This window comes from Gymnodraco acuticeps, unplaced genomic scaffold (genome assembly GCF_902827175.1).
Source record: "Gymnodraco acuticeps unplaced genomic scaffold, fGymAcu1.1, whole genome shotgun sequence".
Lineage (NCBI taxonomy): Eukaryota > Metazoa > Chordata > Actinopteri > Perciformes > Bathydraconidae > Gymnodraco > Gymnodraco acuticeps.
The window spans coordinates 3600760-3618408 of record NW_022991064.1 but is presented as its reverse complement, the minus strand read 5'-3'; the positions used below and the strand labels follow the sequence as shown (position 1 = coordinate 3618408).

General features: G+C 42.1%; 1 protein-coding gene across 1 annotated transcript in view; it reads left to right on the top strand.

The window, feature by feature from the left end:
- csmd2 (CUB and Sushi multiple domains 2) overlaps positions 1–17649 on the top strand; it is a 281630-nt gene continuing 263981 nt past the window's right edge. Inside the window, 1 exon segment of the mRNA XM_034236672.1 lies at positions 1–169. Within this exon segment, the coding sequence (XP_034092563.1) occupies positions 1–169 (169 nt within the window).

Below are 17649 nucleotides of genomic sequence, written 5' to 3'. Positions count from 1 at the left end.
ATGACTACAAACCGGGAGGTAGCACCGGGACTTGTGAGGAGACCGGAATGCGCATACAGGAAAGCGGACGGAATACGGATTTTTGCTATAATGAAGTCGGGAGTGCAGGTGCACCATTGGAGCCGGGTGCTGTTCCTATATATGGGGCTACTGGCCGCCTCAGTAAAGGGTAAGTCCCCGTCTATACAGCTGAACACATGCAAAATGCAGCAGGCTTACCCCACTCCTCCGCCCACCCTCCACGATCCCCGGACTGAATGCAAATCAGCAACACACACATACATACTTACATCCTAAAGGCGCATTTAGGAGCAACCTTGCTGTCCTAATGTCTCCGTTCTAAAGACAAAAGTTATTAATAGAGAAGAGCTGCATGGTTGGGGAGCTATTTTTGTGACAGTGGATCCTCTGGAATTACTGAACCTCTGACTCTGTTGATGCGTTTCATTACATGAATGTTTTAAAGGAAATAAAGGGGGATTGGATGAGCTTCTTTCATGATTTGATAAGCATCATGTGTGATAGCTGCTTCCTATACATGAGGTTGTGTAATGGTACGGATGAACGTTGGCCTGGCATGAGGACATCAGTTGATGTGGTCAAGCAGGCTGCTGATTATCATGCTGTTCAGAGTCCTGTAGTGTGGGTGTGTGTGTGTCTTCTTTCGAGTGTGTGTGTGTGTGTGTGTGTGTGTGTGTGTGTGTGTGTGTGTGTGTGTGTGTGTGTGTGTGTGTGTGTGTGTGTGTGTGTGTGTGTGTTGTTCTTCTTCCTGTTTGTTCCCTCTTATTCCCAGCAATTTTAAACGATTTTTAAAAAGCATGTTGTGTGTAGTTCGATCCCCCTCAGTCTTTCTGTGTGGGTGTCTGTGTATGGGTGCGCGCGCGTGTGTGTGTGTGTGTGTGTGTGTGTGTGGTGTGTGTATGTGTGTGTGTGTGTGTGTGTGTGTGTGTGTGCGTGTGTGTGTGTGTGTGCGCGTGTGTGTGTGTGTGTGTGTGTGTGTGTGTGTGTGTGTGTGTGTGTGTGTGTGTGTGTGTTGTGTGTGTGTGTGTGTGTGTGTGTGTGTGTGTGTGTGTGTGTGTGTGTGTGTGTGTGTGTGGTGTGTGTGTGTGTGTGTGTCTGGTGGGGGCAGGCCTAATTAACTGACTGGGTTTTCTGCACTTGATTAATTGCAAATGGAAATCTTGCAACCGGAGCTGGGCATTCAACAGATTATCATTACTATTAATTTACTTTCACGTCTTCAAAACATAATGTGTTTCTGAAAGGAGAGGCTCAGCAACTGATCCATGGATTTTACTTTATTCTTTCCGTGGAAATTAATAACAAAAGCCCTGTGGCGTTATTTAGAGCCTATGCATTTCGGGGGGAGAACCGAAATCATTTTTGCCATCCCAGAGCAGGTCCTTTAGAAAATCAATCCAACCGTTTTATCACTGTCTTGGCTCCACACCACAGAATGGGCACTATTTTTAGCAAAAGACGAGAATACTGCCATGGCCACAATATGAATTTGACCGTGAGTCATGGCTCCGTGTTCGCCCACTCATACCTTTTGGTTATACAGCACATGATCCACGAGTGAGTGGAAACTTGGCACCTTTTCAACATAACTGAAGCACATCAGGTGTCATGCTGCATAAGTGTGCTTTGAGCTTGATAATTACTATTCTACAGAAACGTCATCCCTCAAGTCTCCCACCAAATATCTCCCACTTGTCACCCACTTGTGACCAAACTCGTGTTATCAACCACCCAGATGGTTTCTGGTGAGTTGTGGGTTTATCACACATACAGCTGAGTGCCCAATGATACTGACAAATCTTCCTCGACTTTCATGTGGAGTAAATCTCATTGCGGCTATATTCGTAGGAGGCTTCTTGTTTTATTCGCGTCCGGGGAGCTTTTTTTATTGCCCACTCGCTGGCCGTTTTCGTCTACTCCTGGAGCCAGTAAAGCGACTCTAACTTATTGCACATATTTACAAAGAACGGGAAAAGTTGGACCATCTATCTTACCGTCTGTAACAACATTTACTTTAAATTGTGTCAATAAATATGTTTGAATACCACACGCCTGCGTGGAGGTGGTCTGGCGCGTCCCTCGGTGCAGCTGCAGCCACCAGCAATAGCCCCATCCTCCCATTGAGCGGCACCAGAGCCTCACGCTATGCTGAGAGGCGGAGTGGGGAGGGAGGAGAGGACCTGGGGATCGTGGCATTTCTCTGCCCACGTACTACATCAAACCGAAGCAAGCCTTGCCAATTAATGACCAACAGTGTACAACAGATACATGATGTCCAAATGGAAAGGCTGCTCATTTCCAGGCTGTGTTTGACGTGTCGTCAGATAATAATGCTTTAATACTTCATTTGTCAACTCACTTTACGCACGTTTCCTGTTAACCCATTTATCATTCCCAAGGGCCCCAGAGATAGAGATGTGCGAACGGTTTTTTTAAACAGAGATATTGAAGAGAGCAGTGTCTCCATGGGATTTAAACCAACTGTCCCAGTGGACCCGTCACTCAATAAACGGTAATAAACCTCCATTCATCTAATCGCACACGAGGAGAGGATGGGGGGAGAGGAGGATGGAGGAGGCAGATTGAGGATGACGTGTCTTGCCTATCTCGTGCGTGTTCCGGCTCTCCACGCCAGCTCCACCAGTATTAGATCATCCGTCAGCGGCGCATAAGACAGTAGCTCAGCATGTCCATTTATACGCAAGATCACGCTTCGTTGTCCTCTCCTCTCTTCCACGAGCTATCCTTTATTCTACTCATGATGCAACTTGCAGTAATGTTATGAAGACTGGAGGTCTCGATGCCCCTTTCCTTTTTTATCTTTTTTACTTCATGACATTTGTTTGTATTCGCACCGTCATGAAAATTCATGACGTCATGAATTTTTCCTACTGAAAAAATAGGGTGGGGGGGGATTTATGATTTTCGAGGCAATAATTAATTGACAAAAAAGTCGTTCAAGATCCACAAATTATAAAGGAAATTCATTTTTAAGACCTTCGAGCACATCAAAAAGGCCAAAAACCTATAACTAATATATACTTCATGAGAAATGGGCGTAGAATATTTTAGTTTAATATGACTTTCTCTTACACTATTAGAAGCCTACAGGAATGGTCATGTGACATCAGATAAAATGACTAGTAATTGAGTGGAAGACTTTCATCAGAAACTCACCGAAGAGATAGGATTTGAGCACCATGGACAGCTGAGTTTGAGCTCAGCTGAAGTTCTCTTCAGAACCACGGTCAGCTCCTCCAGCCAACAGCCCCAGAACCAGCTGCTCCTCAGTGGAGGGCTAGCTGGCTCTGTAAATAGGGATGTCTCCAATGTTTTCATGGCTTCTTTCCCTCAATTAGACACAGACTTCAGACCACTATTTGTCAAGATCATATGATAATGTTTTGCTCCTTGAGTTTGCACTGGATTAGTTAACTGTTCTACATTTAAAGCGTTGAGATAAATCGCTGTCACATTCATAGACTATCTAATTGACATATTAATTAGTGCTAGCATGTTGATGGAGTCAAAAAAAACATGACCTAGTTCAGAGTTCTCAAATGTGCAGATGTGCTGTTTATCTTTGTTTCATGACAAACTAAATATCTTTCAAATGTCGGTTGGACTAAACCAGCAATTTGTTAACTTCAGTAAATTGACGTTTAAACCAGATTCTTACATTTTATTTGCTCACATGAAAAACAGTTGACAGATTGCTTGATAATGAAGTCATCTGTAGTTCAACCCTTAGCATGCAGTGTCTCATATTTGCTGGAAATCCTCAGCATCGTGCACATTCATGTTGATGCCAAGCCCCATGTTGTATCAGAAACTTCACATGCAAGGAATTAGCCTTGGTGTTTGGTAAATCAACATGGACGCCCTGTGTTGCCTACTTGATAATTGTTGGCTAAGATGTGCGGAAACTAAACTAGAGATGTTTCAGGGTTCTTATGAACATATTCCCAATCACAGGGCGGAACATTTTGTATTGACTCCCAGTAGTTCAGCAAACCCAATATGTCTTCCCATATGTGTTTGATCATGAATATTTGGGCATCTCGATTCCCTTTGCTTCTCATTCATCTCCCGCCTGTCTGTTTATATTCTCAACCTCAAATCCTCCACTACCTGCACACTCTGTTGCATCCCATCTGCTCTCTACATTCACTGTTGAGCAATAAAGGGAGGAATTAGAGCTGAACAACAGATGAAGTTATATATTTACTCAAAACGGAGAAATGTCTGAGAATACAAATGAGTATAAGTGAATTGCCAGGTTTCCTGCTTGAGCCAAAGAGGATACAAATGGTTTGGAGTGGGAAGTAAAGTATTGGTCAAGATAAAGATGGAAATCATGAAGAGGTGGCACTGGGAGGGATAAACAGCAGGACTGAATCCACTGTGAGAGGAAACGAGAGGCAGAGAGGGGAGACGAGTGTTGGAGTAGAGGGGTGATAAGCTTACACCAGCTGAGCGATAATCCAAGCCCTATGTTTCTGCGCCTTTTGAGTGCTGGTTGATCTCCTTTCTTTAGTAAATTATCTATTTAAAACTCTCATTTTCTTATCAGGCATCAAGCAGGCTCCTATTTCAATAACTAACAGCGTGTAAGTAAGCTTGTGTGTGTTTGATCTGCCATCCCCTATTCACTAGGATGATTAGACTAAAGTGTTGACAAGCAGGTCATTAGCTAAAAAAAGGGCCACTGAGAGAAAGGATGTGAGTCTGTCCAGCTTTTACAGGATGACATTTCTCCGTCATTATCAGCTCCCTTATTTCACCTGCCAGCTGATGTATCACCCTCATCTCTCTCTCTGTCTCTCCCTCACACCTTCTCCTTCTCTCCTCCCCCTTTCTGCCTCCATCCTCCTCTCTGGTGATTCACACTGTCACGTCTCTCCAGATGGCCAGAGCTCTGTCACTGTGCTTCGTCACACCGATCACAGCCACACAGTGACTCACACAAACTCAGTCACAAATTCATGCAGAATCCCCCAAAAATAAAATCTGAAATGCGTACTAGCAGCCTAACACACACACACACACACACACACACACACACACACACACACACACACACACACACACACACACACACACACACACACACACACACACACACACACACACACACACACACACACACACACACACACACACACACACACACACACACACACACACACACACACACACACACACACACACTCCCAACACAAACCGGGCCATTACACCTTATGAGCTCATAGCCAGATGGGCGTTTGCCGAATTTCTTGATTAAAGTGGCACTTAATGAGATGATGAGGAAAATCCAATTCATTTTCAATACAATTCTATTGCCTCTATCATCTATTAAACTATCAAGCTTGATGGTATTGCCGTTGTGAAATAGTTTGATTAAGTATTCCAATATGATGCATACACATTCAAACCAAGACATTCATTCATCTGGTGGCTCTCGCTGCAAAGTCAATAGTTCAAATTTGACAGAGGCAAAGAGAAACCTGGCGAAAACAAATACTTGTTTCCTTCAAATATCACTTTCAGCATGTCCCCGAGTGTAGCGTTAAATTAATAAATGTATATTTTGGCTGCTTTACTTATCCAGGGAATATAAATCTAGCTGTTTTCTGGCAGTGCCTGTGCTTCCATTCACACACACGCCTGTGAGCTGTACTGTTCACATTTTAGCAGCTCAGCTCCATTAAGGCAATGGGGGGTTGATGGAGGAGTTATGGCAAAGTGCCTTGCTCGAGGAGATGTAGGGGTTTCCTACCCACATCTCCCAGTAGAAGACAGTAGAAAGGTGTGGTTGTAGCAGCTGCTCCCAAATGTAAATATGTACTTTGCTGCAAGCCAAGACATATCAGGAAGAGAACATACATGTTCAATACATCTCTCACTAAAGGTAAAACAAATATCCACATACATTCCCTGAGCTATGTGTGGGAGAAAAGCTATGTCGGAGAAGTCTCAATCTTGATTCAGATTCTCCTCTTCCCGTTAGCAGGCATAGGGATTCGCTCCGGCTACTGTAAATCCCAACAATGGGATAGACAGATGTAGATGTCAGTCTTGTACAGACACGGAGCTCAGGCAGGGGTTTCTCTAGCTTCCTGATTTACAATGTTCTTATCAGATATCAGTGATCCCAGAGATTGAAGATTAGATGCCCGGCAGGAGGTATCTTGTCCTTGTCTTTCTTCTTTCCCTGTACAGCTCCCCTCTCTGCTCGATGTATAGGAAATCTGTCAGTGGTCTTTTTCTCGGAAATAGGCAGTGTCATCATGTGGAGTGTGTGTGTGTGTGTGTGTGTGTGTGTGTGTGTGTGTGTGTGTGTGTGTGTGTGTGTGTGTGTGTGTGTGTGTGGCCTAGCATTACTATACTTGTGGGGACCTACATCTGTTTACATAGTCACGTGTGGGGACTCGCCTCCCTTATGGGGACAAATTGGAGGTCCCCATGAGGGGAATCATTAATTTTAGGGTGAAGACTTGGTTAGGTTTAGGGTAAGGGTAAGGGTAAGGGTAAGGTTAAGGGTTAGGGTTAGGCATGTGTTGGTTATGGTTAAGGTTAGGATAAGTCTCCAGGAAATGCATGTAAGTCAATGTAATGTCCCCTGAAGTGATGTATACATGGTATGTGTGTGTGTGTGTGTGTGTGTGTGTGTGTGGGTGCTTGTGTGTGGCCTGCTTTTCTATACTTGTAAGTAACCATTTTAGAATCTAAAGCATAATTGATAGTACAATAACAGCCCCATTTAGAAGAGTTTTTGTGAAATTCAATTTTACGAAAGTGTCAGTCTAGACGCCTACAAATTCACAAAAGCAGGAAGTCTGTTTTATTGAAACAAGTAGAAGCTATTATGTTGCTCTTTACTTTGACTCTAAATCCATACATGTAAAACCCTCAAAGCCACCTTTTGACATTTTCAGAAATACTTTTCTTGCCTTCCTGACAAGATTCACAACATCTGTGCGGTAAATATAAGGCTTCAAGTAGAAGAGAGTTTTACCATGAAGACTTGAAACAGGGGATAGACAGCCATGATGTTGCTGTCGTTGCCAGTTCAACCACAATACATGGATATAATTATCCATCGATGCAATGTCATGTTAGAAGTTTGCAAACCCACAGAGACTTTGTTCATGTTAGCAATCTGTTGTCTTGCATCTCAAATTTGGACCATTTCATATTTTATTTGTGTTTTACTATCAATCATATTCAGGAGCAAACAGACTCAACCATTGCTATCTAAGACTACTTTTTTGTGCAAATTTGCTGCAACCATGTGAATAAAGTACATTAGTGGAAAAGATTACATTTTGCATTTGAAGACGTGGTTGCCAATCTAAATAATTTGTTTTCCTCACAATCTTAATACCTTTGATTTAATTTACACACATATTGCTAATGCATCAATTCTCAATCTAATTCAGTGTGGAAATGCAATATGCAGAGAAAAACATTCTCATCCATTTGAGCGGGATCCATGCAGCCCATACATTTTTTTTCTGTTCTCCAGCTGACACTTGAGCCTTCCTGGGGGGCAGTTAGGGTCCGAGTTGAAAGGCTAAAGTATGAGTTGAAGTGCGGCTGATGGATCAGCTGCCGCTCGTGATAGATGGAATAGTCCTGCTGGGACGGTCATGACCTGACCTAAGGATCACTGTTCCACTCTGGGTTTATTTAATATACACTGCTCAGAGGGGACCCAATGTTCATGAATACGCACTCACTAACACCCATCACCACGGTTGTCCTGGATGATCTCATACATTTTACACATCCATGATTGCATTACCCCCACCCCCTTTTGATGCTATTGGTCGCAGAGTCCAGAAAGTGTCATTTTCGCTGATTTCTGCTGCGATTTAGGTGCAAATACACGGCAGCATGTAATCAACTTTGGCTGTTCGGCATTGGTTGAGTTTTCCGTAACTCAAAGAGCTCGGCTGTCAGATGTGAGCAGAATGAGAATGAGGTGATAATTGACCTTCACAGATTCACACATTAGTGTCACGCGCAATTGTGTTTTTTCAAATAACTACTACAGAGAATGGAAGAGGAAATTGAAAGTGATTTGAGGCGTGTGTGAGTGTGTGTTTGTTAACAATTATGTATAATGTGTGTGCATGGTGGTGTGGGTGTGTGTAAGCGTGAGATTATGTTCTCCTGTTTTCTTGTTGTCATGGGAACAACATCCAGCTTCTGTGACAGAAGCAGCGAATGAAACTCTTTGAACAGTTAAAATACATGTATATTTATAATGCATATGTATATATGTTTTCTAGGACACAGATTGCAATGGGCTAGTTAGCAGACCCTTCTCATTATTGGGCCTCACTGCAAGAGGCCACACTCAATTAGCAGGCATAAGATCTACCAGCAACACAAACTAGATGAAAAGCTTTATAAACTTGACATGATCAAAACAACTTTGAATAAAGGCAGCAAAATTAAAACCTAGAGACAACCAGCTAAACACACAAATACAAGAAGGTTATTTTGAGAACATAGAAAGCGATGGCAATTAATCAGCTTTGTGGCATATCCGCCTACTCACTTAGAACATGTAGCAGAAACAAAGTATATCAAAGAAAAACACGTTGCTTAAAATCATTCCAAAATTAAAAAGCTCTTAGTGGCCCGCTCCCTGATGAGTCTTTTCCACCTGGGTTTGTCCAGGTCAGGTGAAGCAAGAGCAGAGAAAGAAGCATGGCTTTGTACCAAATGCAATACTGTAGCTTTATTACAAATCCAAACGTAAAAACACACAGGGAAACAGACATGTACATTTCTCCCGGCATCAAGCCTCACAGTGTTTTGTGTGGGAGGCCCATTTGTATCAGTGCTGAATAAACTCCCCCACAAAGACAGGGGTCTGTCTGAAAGGGAAGAACATGAACCGTAGCGTGTCTTTGACTCACAATGGGCTATTTCTTATTGATTAGCTTGAAGCCTTGGTGCTTTGGTTGCTGAGGAGGTGTGTTGTTCACAGCAACATGCCATGAGGCTATTAACTGTTGAGCATGTATTCAGGTAAATAACATGATGAAGAATACACTCCTAAAAGCTGTTGGATATTTATTTAAAAGGGATAGTACTTGTTTAGTTTAAGGGATTGACGAAAATGTTGTATGGTGGCTTTATAGGGTGGGTGACAGTGTTGAAGCTCTTTTTGGCTGGCATGATGATACCAGGTTAAATATGGCCCAGCTGGAAGGAACTGCCTGACTCTCCTCTTCTCTTCCTCCCTTTCTGAGAGAACACATGCTCCATTGTGCCTCTTTTTTGCCGGCCCTGAAAACGGTCAAAAATGTATGCAAGCACTAATGCAAATATGTGCTTCTGCATGCGTGCATCTACTTGCTATCATGGAGGTTGTTTATTTCCTTAACCAACATATTTCTCCCTGCAGCATGTTGTGACAATATGTTTTTGTTTGTGAATATATGTTTTAAGGCATATCAAAATAATCCTTATGAATTTTAGAGAAGTGGCGGTGTCCAGCCTTCTGCTGCATATTTCTCTTTACTCTAAACTTTGCTCCGTCCAGTAAGTTTCTGGGAGCCATCCTCGATAAAACAAAGCAAGATGTGCCAGATCATAAGTATGCATCCAAGAGGAAGCTACAGCCCCAATACAAGTCAAACTGGAGTTGGCTCAAATTGGCCTGCTGGCAAACACTGTTACCCTCGTTGAACCTGATAGGAGGGGCAAACTTGTTGTGTTTTCAAACCGAAAACCTTCAAAATGTACCACAATGTGCCTTATTTTTTTTAATGTGCTTCCATAAGAGTGAAGAGACCCCTAAAAGGCATTCCAGAGCGGGAGGTATTGCAAAAATGCACACCTATATGTGCTTTCTTGAGTGTCTTCTCCATACCCTTGCTAGTAATAGGAGCGGTGGGCCGCTCTGAGCAGGGCAATAAGACTCTCTGGTTCCTAAAACAACTCCCTGCTAATGGAGCCTGCTGTTCGAGTTTACAGAGAGAATTGTTTTTATTCACAGATTCATGTGGCAGGAAGTTATTCATGTGGCAAGAAGTTATTCATAGCGTCGATTGTTCCCCATTGTTGAAATGCAAGCTCCATTTTTCTGCCCTTTCAAGGAAACCGCATTTACCATTCAGCCCAGTGAGCTAAGTGGAAGCAGGCCTATCACTAGTGCCTTCCACTGCATTTGGCTTGTCTGTAATGGCAGACTGTGTCTTCTTGGCCCGGTCATTAGTCTAATGTATGGAGGCGAGCGGGATCGCTGAGCTCATCCATTTCCATTTTAATGGCGGCCATCTAGAGGTTAATACGGATATGATGCGGTCAAGGCGTGCACGTCAAGAGACAAATAGTGGTGCTGAAAGGATCTATGGGGCGGAAGGGATTATCTTCCCAGCAGGCAGGCAGTTACGGGTACACACGCACGCTCGCACGCGCACACACAACATGTTGTTGTTTAAAGTTTATTCATATGGTAGATATACAGTTGCAAGAAAAAGTATGTCAACCCTTTGGATTCTCCACACATAGCGTTGTGTGTTCTTTCCAAACAACTCAACTTTGGTTTCATCTGTCCACAGAATATTTGGCCAGTAGTGCTGTGGAACATCCAGGTGCTCTTTTGCAAACTTCAAACGTGCAGCAAACTTTTTCTGGACAGCAGTGGCTTCCTCCGTGGTGTCCTCCCATGAACTCCATTCTTGTTCAGTGTTTTACGTATCGTAGATTCGTCAACAGAGATGTTAGCATGTGCCAGAGATTTCTTTAAGTCTCTAGCTGACACTCTAGGATTCTTCTTCACCTCATTGAGCATTCTGCGCTGTGCTCTTGCAGTCATCTTTACAGGACGGCCACTCCTAGGGAGAGTAGCAACAGTGCTGAGCTTTCTCCATTTATAGACAATTTGTCTTACCGTGGACTGATGAACATCAAGGCTTTTAGAGATACTTTTGTAACCCTTTCCAGCTTTATGCAAGTCAACAATTCTTAATGGTAGGTCTTCTGAGAGCTCTTTTGTGCGAGGCATGGTTCACATCTGGCAATGCTTCTTAAGAATAGCAAATTCAAAACTGGTGTGTATTTTTTATAGGGCAGGGCAGCTTTAACCAACACCTCCAATCTCGTCTCATTGATTGGACTCCAGGTTGGCTGACTCCTGACTCCAATTAGCTCTTGAAGAAGTCTTTAGTCTAGGGGTTCACATACTTTGTCCACCCTGCACTGTGAATGTTTACATGGTGTGTTCAATCAAAACATGAAAACATATAATTGTTTGTGTGGTATTAGTTTAAGCAGACTGTGTTTGTCTATTGTTGTGACTTAGATGAAGATCGGAACACATTTTATGACCAACTTATGCAGAAATCCAGGTAATTCCAAAGAGTTCACATATACAACTGTATATGCAATAGTTGATAGCTCTGTTACTCGATAAACCTTAGGGGACGCACTTATTTGGTTGATGAATATTCAGTGTTTGATCTGATGCTATGCTCATCTTGTATGGATATAGCCCCTGATATACCACATGTACTGTATGGAGGCTTTATGGTTTCTCTTGAGAATAAGGAAAGAGCATAACTATCTATTTGATGAGGGAGTTTGTGGTACTAACACTGAGGTTTCCCAAAAAAATACTTTGCAGGCTGTTGCTACAATTGGAACAATTTCACTCAAAATGTCATTTTCTGTTGCATTGATTTATCATTTCAATATTTTGTTGTGTATCCAAGCTGCAGTCCAACATCTGTTGACAATGTCAATGCCACTATACACTCTGTGCCTTTCTAAGAACAGTGAGGCCCTTTATCAAACATTCAACAACAAGTTTAATTCTCTTCAGTTCATTATGCAGCACATACGACGTAACACACTTCTATTATTGACTGCGAGAACACGATGGTCCCTCCATCTTTGTCTTTTGTCCAAAGACAAACTTGAATCTTAGATGAGACCAGGCAGAGGCGTAGAGGGATAATGAAACTGAAGTATTGTTGTGTCTTGATGGTATTATATGAACGTGATGTTGGGATTATGTTTGCCAAGATGACATTTCCTCCCATTGATAGGGTGAAGCCGGTGTAATTGCATCTCAGCGGAAGAGTTACGTGCTGATATGTGACACTGTTATAAGGATTACACACATGCATGTGCAGACAACTGATACCTCAATACGCCGACATGGTTGTCTAATTTTACTCTCATATAAACAAAGTACACACAAAATCAAACTTCTAAAGCAGCCCTCTGAATAAACTCTAACAGTGCAGACAAAGACATAGGGCAACAAATAGGTACAAAATAACTCCCCGTTATCTCTTTCCTATTGGCTGCTCTTTCTCTCGTTGACCTTCTGACATATTCCTAGTTCCGCCCTTTCATTCTTCCCCCTCATTGCCTCTGTGCTGCTATTTTTTCCTCCTCCTCGTTTGTCCCTCATCTCACCTTTGCTTCTCTTATTCCTCACGTCTTCCAAATCTATTTTCTCCATATGTCCATACATACAGTCAGTCAGTCAGTCTATACTCGTACTGTTTGCCCCCGTCACCCTCATTCTTCCTCTCTCCTTTGGTCTCTCCATGTCTACTTCCTCCACTAAGAGAGGTTTCTGTCCCGCCGGAGTACAGCACAGTGACCATCAATTCATCAAAGTGTCACAGCACGCCGCTGCAGCTCTGTATGCCCGCTACTGCCCTGGCAAAGAAAACAATAGCTCCCATACACACATACACACATACACACAAACACAGACACACACACACTGGATGGCTGCCCCAGCAATGTCAAACCTCTCCTTGTACATTTGGCGGTATGCACACCGGAGATGGTCGGTGCCAAACGGATGCTGCCAGTGGCACAGTGGGCTTAGACGTGGACAACATATCTGTTGAACTTCCACATATATCAAGCATAGGTAACATTCTAGTACGAGCCAATGAAAATAGTTGTCATACGCATGCTGGGGGATAAAATACGCCAACCACTTGAACAAGTTAGCAATATGCCTAACAGCTGAACCAGCATATTGCTTTTACTACCCCATATTCTTAATGGTTCACCTGAACAACTTGAGAAAACATGACCTTCTACTTTGCCGGGGGTCCGCCATGCTAAAACAGCACGGCCAGCAGTCTCTTTATGGGGTCTTTATGATGTGTCACTGAGGTCAACTGCAGGATGGGCTCTCCCCTCCAGATTTACACTGAGGGGCTTCACAGTGGGTCAACAGCTCCCAGCAGCTAATTTCATAATGCAGCCTGGGCGAGGCTTAAATAATTAAACCGAGCCTCAAGTGAAAGATGCACTTTATCAAAGGCTCTGGGTTTCTAAAGAACAGAGAGTAGACTTACAGTACCTCGGTTCCTGCTCTTGTATCTTATGGTAAAAATATATCTCGTGCAAAGTCCATGGAGAATAAGAGTCACTACAAAATCCAGCAAACATCACTAACATTAGTATCACAATCAAACTTGATGCTGTTGTAAAGCGGTTTGCTACAAAAGTGCGTTCTTAAGTGAGCTTTGATGTGTCTGTTTTGGTTTCCAATTCTATTCTGACCATCTAATTTTCAGCATTTGTGGCTGCAGCCAAAACAGCAAGGTCTCTGAAAACCCTCTTTTCGTCTTTTATCCCAGATTGTGTGCGTCAATATCGATTTAAAAGTCGGTCACTTGGCACAGATGCTCACACTTGAAAGTAGCATTAACTAGAGTTCTGGCGCACTCAGTAGACTTATCCTCTGTCGTGATTTTTTCGCTTAATTGTGCTCATAAACCAAGGAGCCGCTTTCCTGCATGGTTGATCACCTGTCATATATCAGGAGGCACAGCGTCTTCTGTCCCCTAACAAACCGTGCACTTTGATCATGTGAAACGCTTTTCATTCGTTGCAAAACGTCCTCTTTAGTCGTTATTTTTGTAGTTCCTTTTCAGATATTAATACTGAGGAAGACTCTAAACAGTATCTAACATGGAAAAAGGCTCAGGAACAATTTATTTTCTCCGAGCATTTCTACTCTATCCTGGAACTGGTTAATAACAAGTCAGTTGGCTTCACATCCATTTTATTTGTATCTTACTTCATCCCAGCCCACGCACCCTGACTCATTGTCTATGCAGAAGAGGTTAACAGTGAACTCTGACCCCCATCAACTCTGGGATGCGGCAGCTGTATGAGCCATTGATTGGCATTTGTTTGAGGCCATAATGAAGGAGATGATGAGAGGATTATTGACCATGCTGTAGATATGAAAGTCAGGTTGGAAACGTGGGTATGGATGTTTTACCTGGATAATGGTATTGACCTACGGTAATTGGGAGGTTGGTTGCTCACTTGCTGGGGCTATTTAAAAGAAATAATGAAAAATCAGATGGAAATAGCTCTCGCTTTGATCATTTTTCTTTCTTCTCGTTACTGCTTAAAGATGAGGACTGAGAGAAGACTAGAGGAAGAGTGCCCTATAATGCAGTTATGTTCAGCCTTCTATACAGTATAGGTCATATTTAGTTAGCCTACTGTCAATCCAATTTCACACTACTTTATTCATATCTTCCCACATTCTTTTACGCAGAGGAATTCATCCCAGCAGCAAACAAAGAGCTGAACTCGACATAACACATATAACTTAAGCGTATTCAAGGGTTCAAGTACACACACACGTTAGCATCTTTTGGAAGAGATCAAGCGCATATGAAAAGTGCTGAAAAGTGACGGCCCCTGTCTGCTTTTTGATGAGAAAGGCCCCGGGGAGTCAACATAGGAATGATGGATATTCTGTGACTGAAGATGCTATTATCATCTCGCTGCTGAGGCCATCCAGATAGTCTGGATCTCTACCTCCTGACACTATCTCTCCTTTTCCCCTCCCCAGAAGTATTGTGATAATGTTCTGCTGTGCTGCCTGCAACAAAAAGCTAATATTGGTTTTGTTTGTTTGTGTGCGTCTGTGTGTTTCCAGTGGCATTTCAGAATTCATAAACACCCTGATGTGGCACATAGCCCCTTAAATCTTAAAGCTCGTTTATTGCTTGGAAAACAAATGTGACGTTCTCTCGTCTGGCTAATAAGGGATTATCCATGTCCGTGCCTATTTTTGGGTAATTTATTCTCTTCTTCCCTTCTGTACTTACTTAAAGAAATGTTTTATTTATTTTTCGGTTTAGAGTAAGACTGAGAGGAATGAAAAGTGCCCCTTTTTTTCTTTCCTTTTGTCTTTTCTTCTTGCATGGTGCCTTATTATCGGTAAATCCCCGCTGGTGTTGAGGCGCGTTTCAGAGTCATTTGGACAGAGCCTCAGCTTTGGGATTGTTTATCCATCAGAGAGTTTACGAAGCAGCACAGAATCTGTATGTTTCACAAGTATTGAATAAGGGATGCACATTCCCTGTGGAGGAATGTAACAAAGCAACCTTCACTTCTACATGTTTCGATGCCGCTCCTGTTTACATTCCGCATTCTTTTTTGAAATGCCCTGTTTCCTATGCCCTCAAGTAATGAGCGTATTTTATTGCATTGATTCATTCCAGACTTTAACACAGCTTTAGATGTAATTAACAAAACAAAAATCATATCTTCTGCACGTGTTTGTAATATTAAATAATATTGGTTATGCAGATAACAGATGTCCTCCAATTATACTCTCCTACTTACATTTTAACAAGGCTGCATTATGATGCATGTTTGTGGCTGAAGCAAACAAAGAATAAAATACACATTAATCATATAAATATCATGTTTTCTCGCATGACGTTTTAACTTAGTCCTCTATATAAGGATGTGTGTTTAAGCAGGTTCCTTTGGTGTGGCCAAAACATATGTTAAGTTTCTTAGGCAAAGGACAATTATTTTAAACATGGTGAACCAAAATGTAACCCTTGAATGGGCATTCACAAATACATATTTAGGAAAATGTATTGATTGCTATTTTCTACATTACACCCATTATACACTGTTATAACACCCATATTACACATAAATACATCCCTATAAGACGCCTATTTCAACATTATTTCACCCTTCTTACACAATATTTCTCCATTATAAGACCCATGTTACATCATTATTACACCTGTATTACACCCTTATTTTACCCATGTTACACCCATGTTGTATTGTTATTAAACCAATAAAAGACTAGACCCATATTACATCCATTTAATACCAATATATTACCCGTATTACAACGCAATTACTCCGTTTTCCCCAGGATACATAAACATTTAAGGGTTAAAAACCCATGACTGCTTACGGTTTGTAATGGTCCAACAAATGTACATTTTAATCTCTTGTCACCTGTTAGTGGGAGACTGGCAGGTGACTGCTTACATTCAGCTGCCTTTGTCATTTATTTCTTTGGTAAATGAGTGTGGAGGAAAAAACCATCATTACCTTCATATGTCAAATGTTATGATTTAGGAGGCGACACACACACACACACACACACACACACACACACACACACACACACACACACACACACACACACACACACACACACACACACACACTCATTAGTAGATCAACACAAACACACACTAAAGCTACACAACATATTATGTGCAATCACACATGAGGCTACGTTGGGGATTAATTATAACTAGATCTTTAACATTGATTAAAAGTCTCAGCTGTGCTCAGATCAGTCATTTGGCTTTGGGATTAAAAACACACACACACACACACACACACACACACACACACACACACACACACACACACACACACACACACACACACACACACACTCATAGCTCATACTACACACATGCAACCTGCACTCATAACACACACAATATAAATGTAAGATGAAAGGCTGTTTGAGGAAAGATGCAAAAGGGGTAGATAAAGGTAGGACTTTAGTGTGTATCCTTTCCTAATGTTCTCCTCTCCATGTATGCCCTGTGGGAACCTATTACTGGTGTGGTGAGGGCCAGTGCGTTAACAAGTGTGTGATGATGGAGGTGGTGGAGGGTGAGCATTTAGCGTTGCTTTACTAATGGCTCAGGCTGCATGCTGTAGGTGATAATGGATGTTTCAGCGATTGGTGCTGTTTGACTGTGGGTGTGCACATAAGTGGATTTGTGTCATTTCCTTTTTTGGTTGTAGAGGTTTTTTCGGTTTAATCTTCTATAAATACTTTCTACACTTTGCCAACACACCTTAAACTCTTTTAAAGGTCGCCTATTATACTGTTTTCCATCAATATATAATAGGTCTCAGATATATACAAAACATGTCTCTGAAGTGTTTTGCTCCAAACACCAAACCGATCCCATAATCCCCTCTGTTTCAGCCCTGTTTCTAAAGTGCTGATTCTCTGTCTGTTACTTTAGATGAAAATAAGGAGCCCCTCCCCACGCCCCTCTGAGAGAGATTTGGTTAAAAAGAGCACAATGGTGCTCTAGGAGGAGATTCAGGTGATAAGGTGGTGGGGAGGGGCTTCCTTGGTTGGTGATTGGCTAATAGTTACACAAGCCAAACTATTCGTTATGACATCATAAAGTGGCTAAAATGTGATCAGCTCATTTTAATTTTTAATTTTATATAAATGGATCAGGAAAAAAAGTGAGAGCATCTTTTTTCCTGAAACTTTCAGAATCTCTTTACATGTTGATGTATAAAAGACAT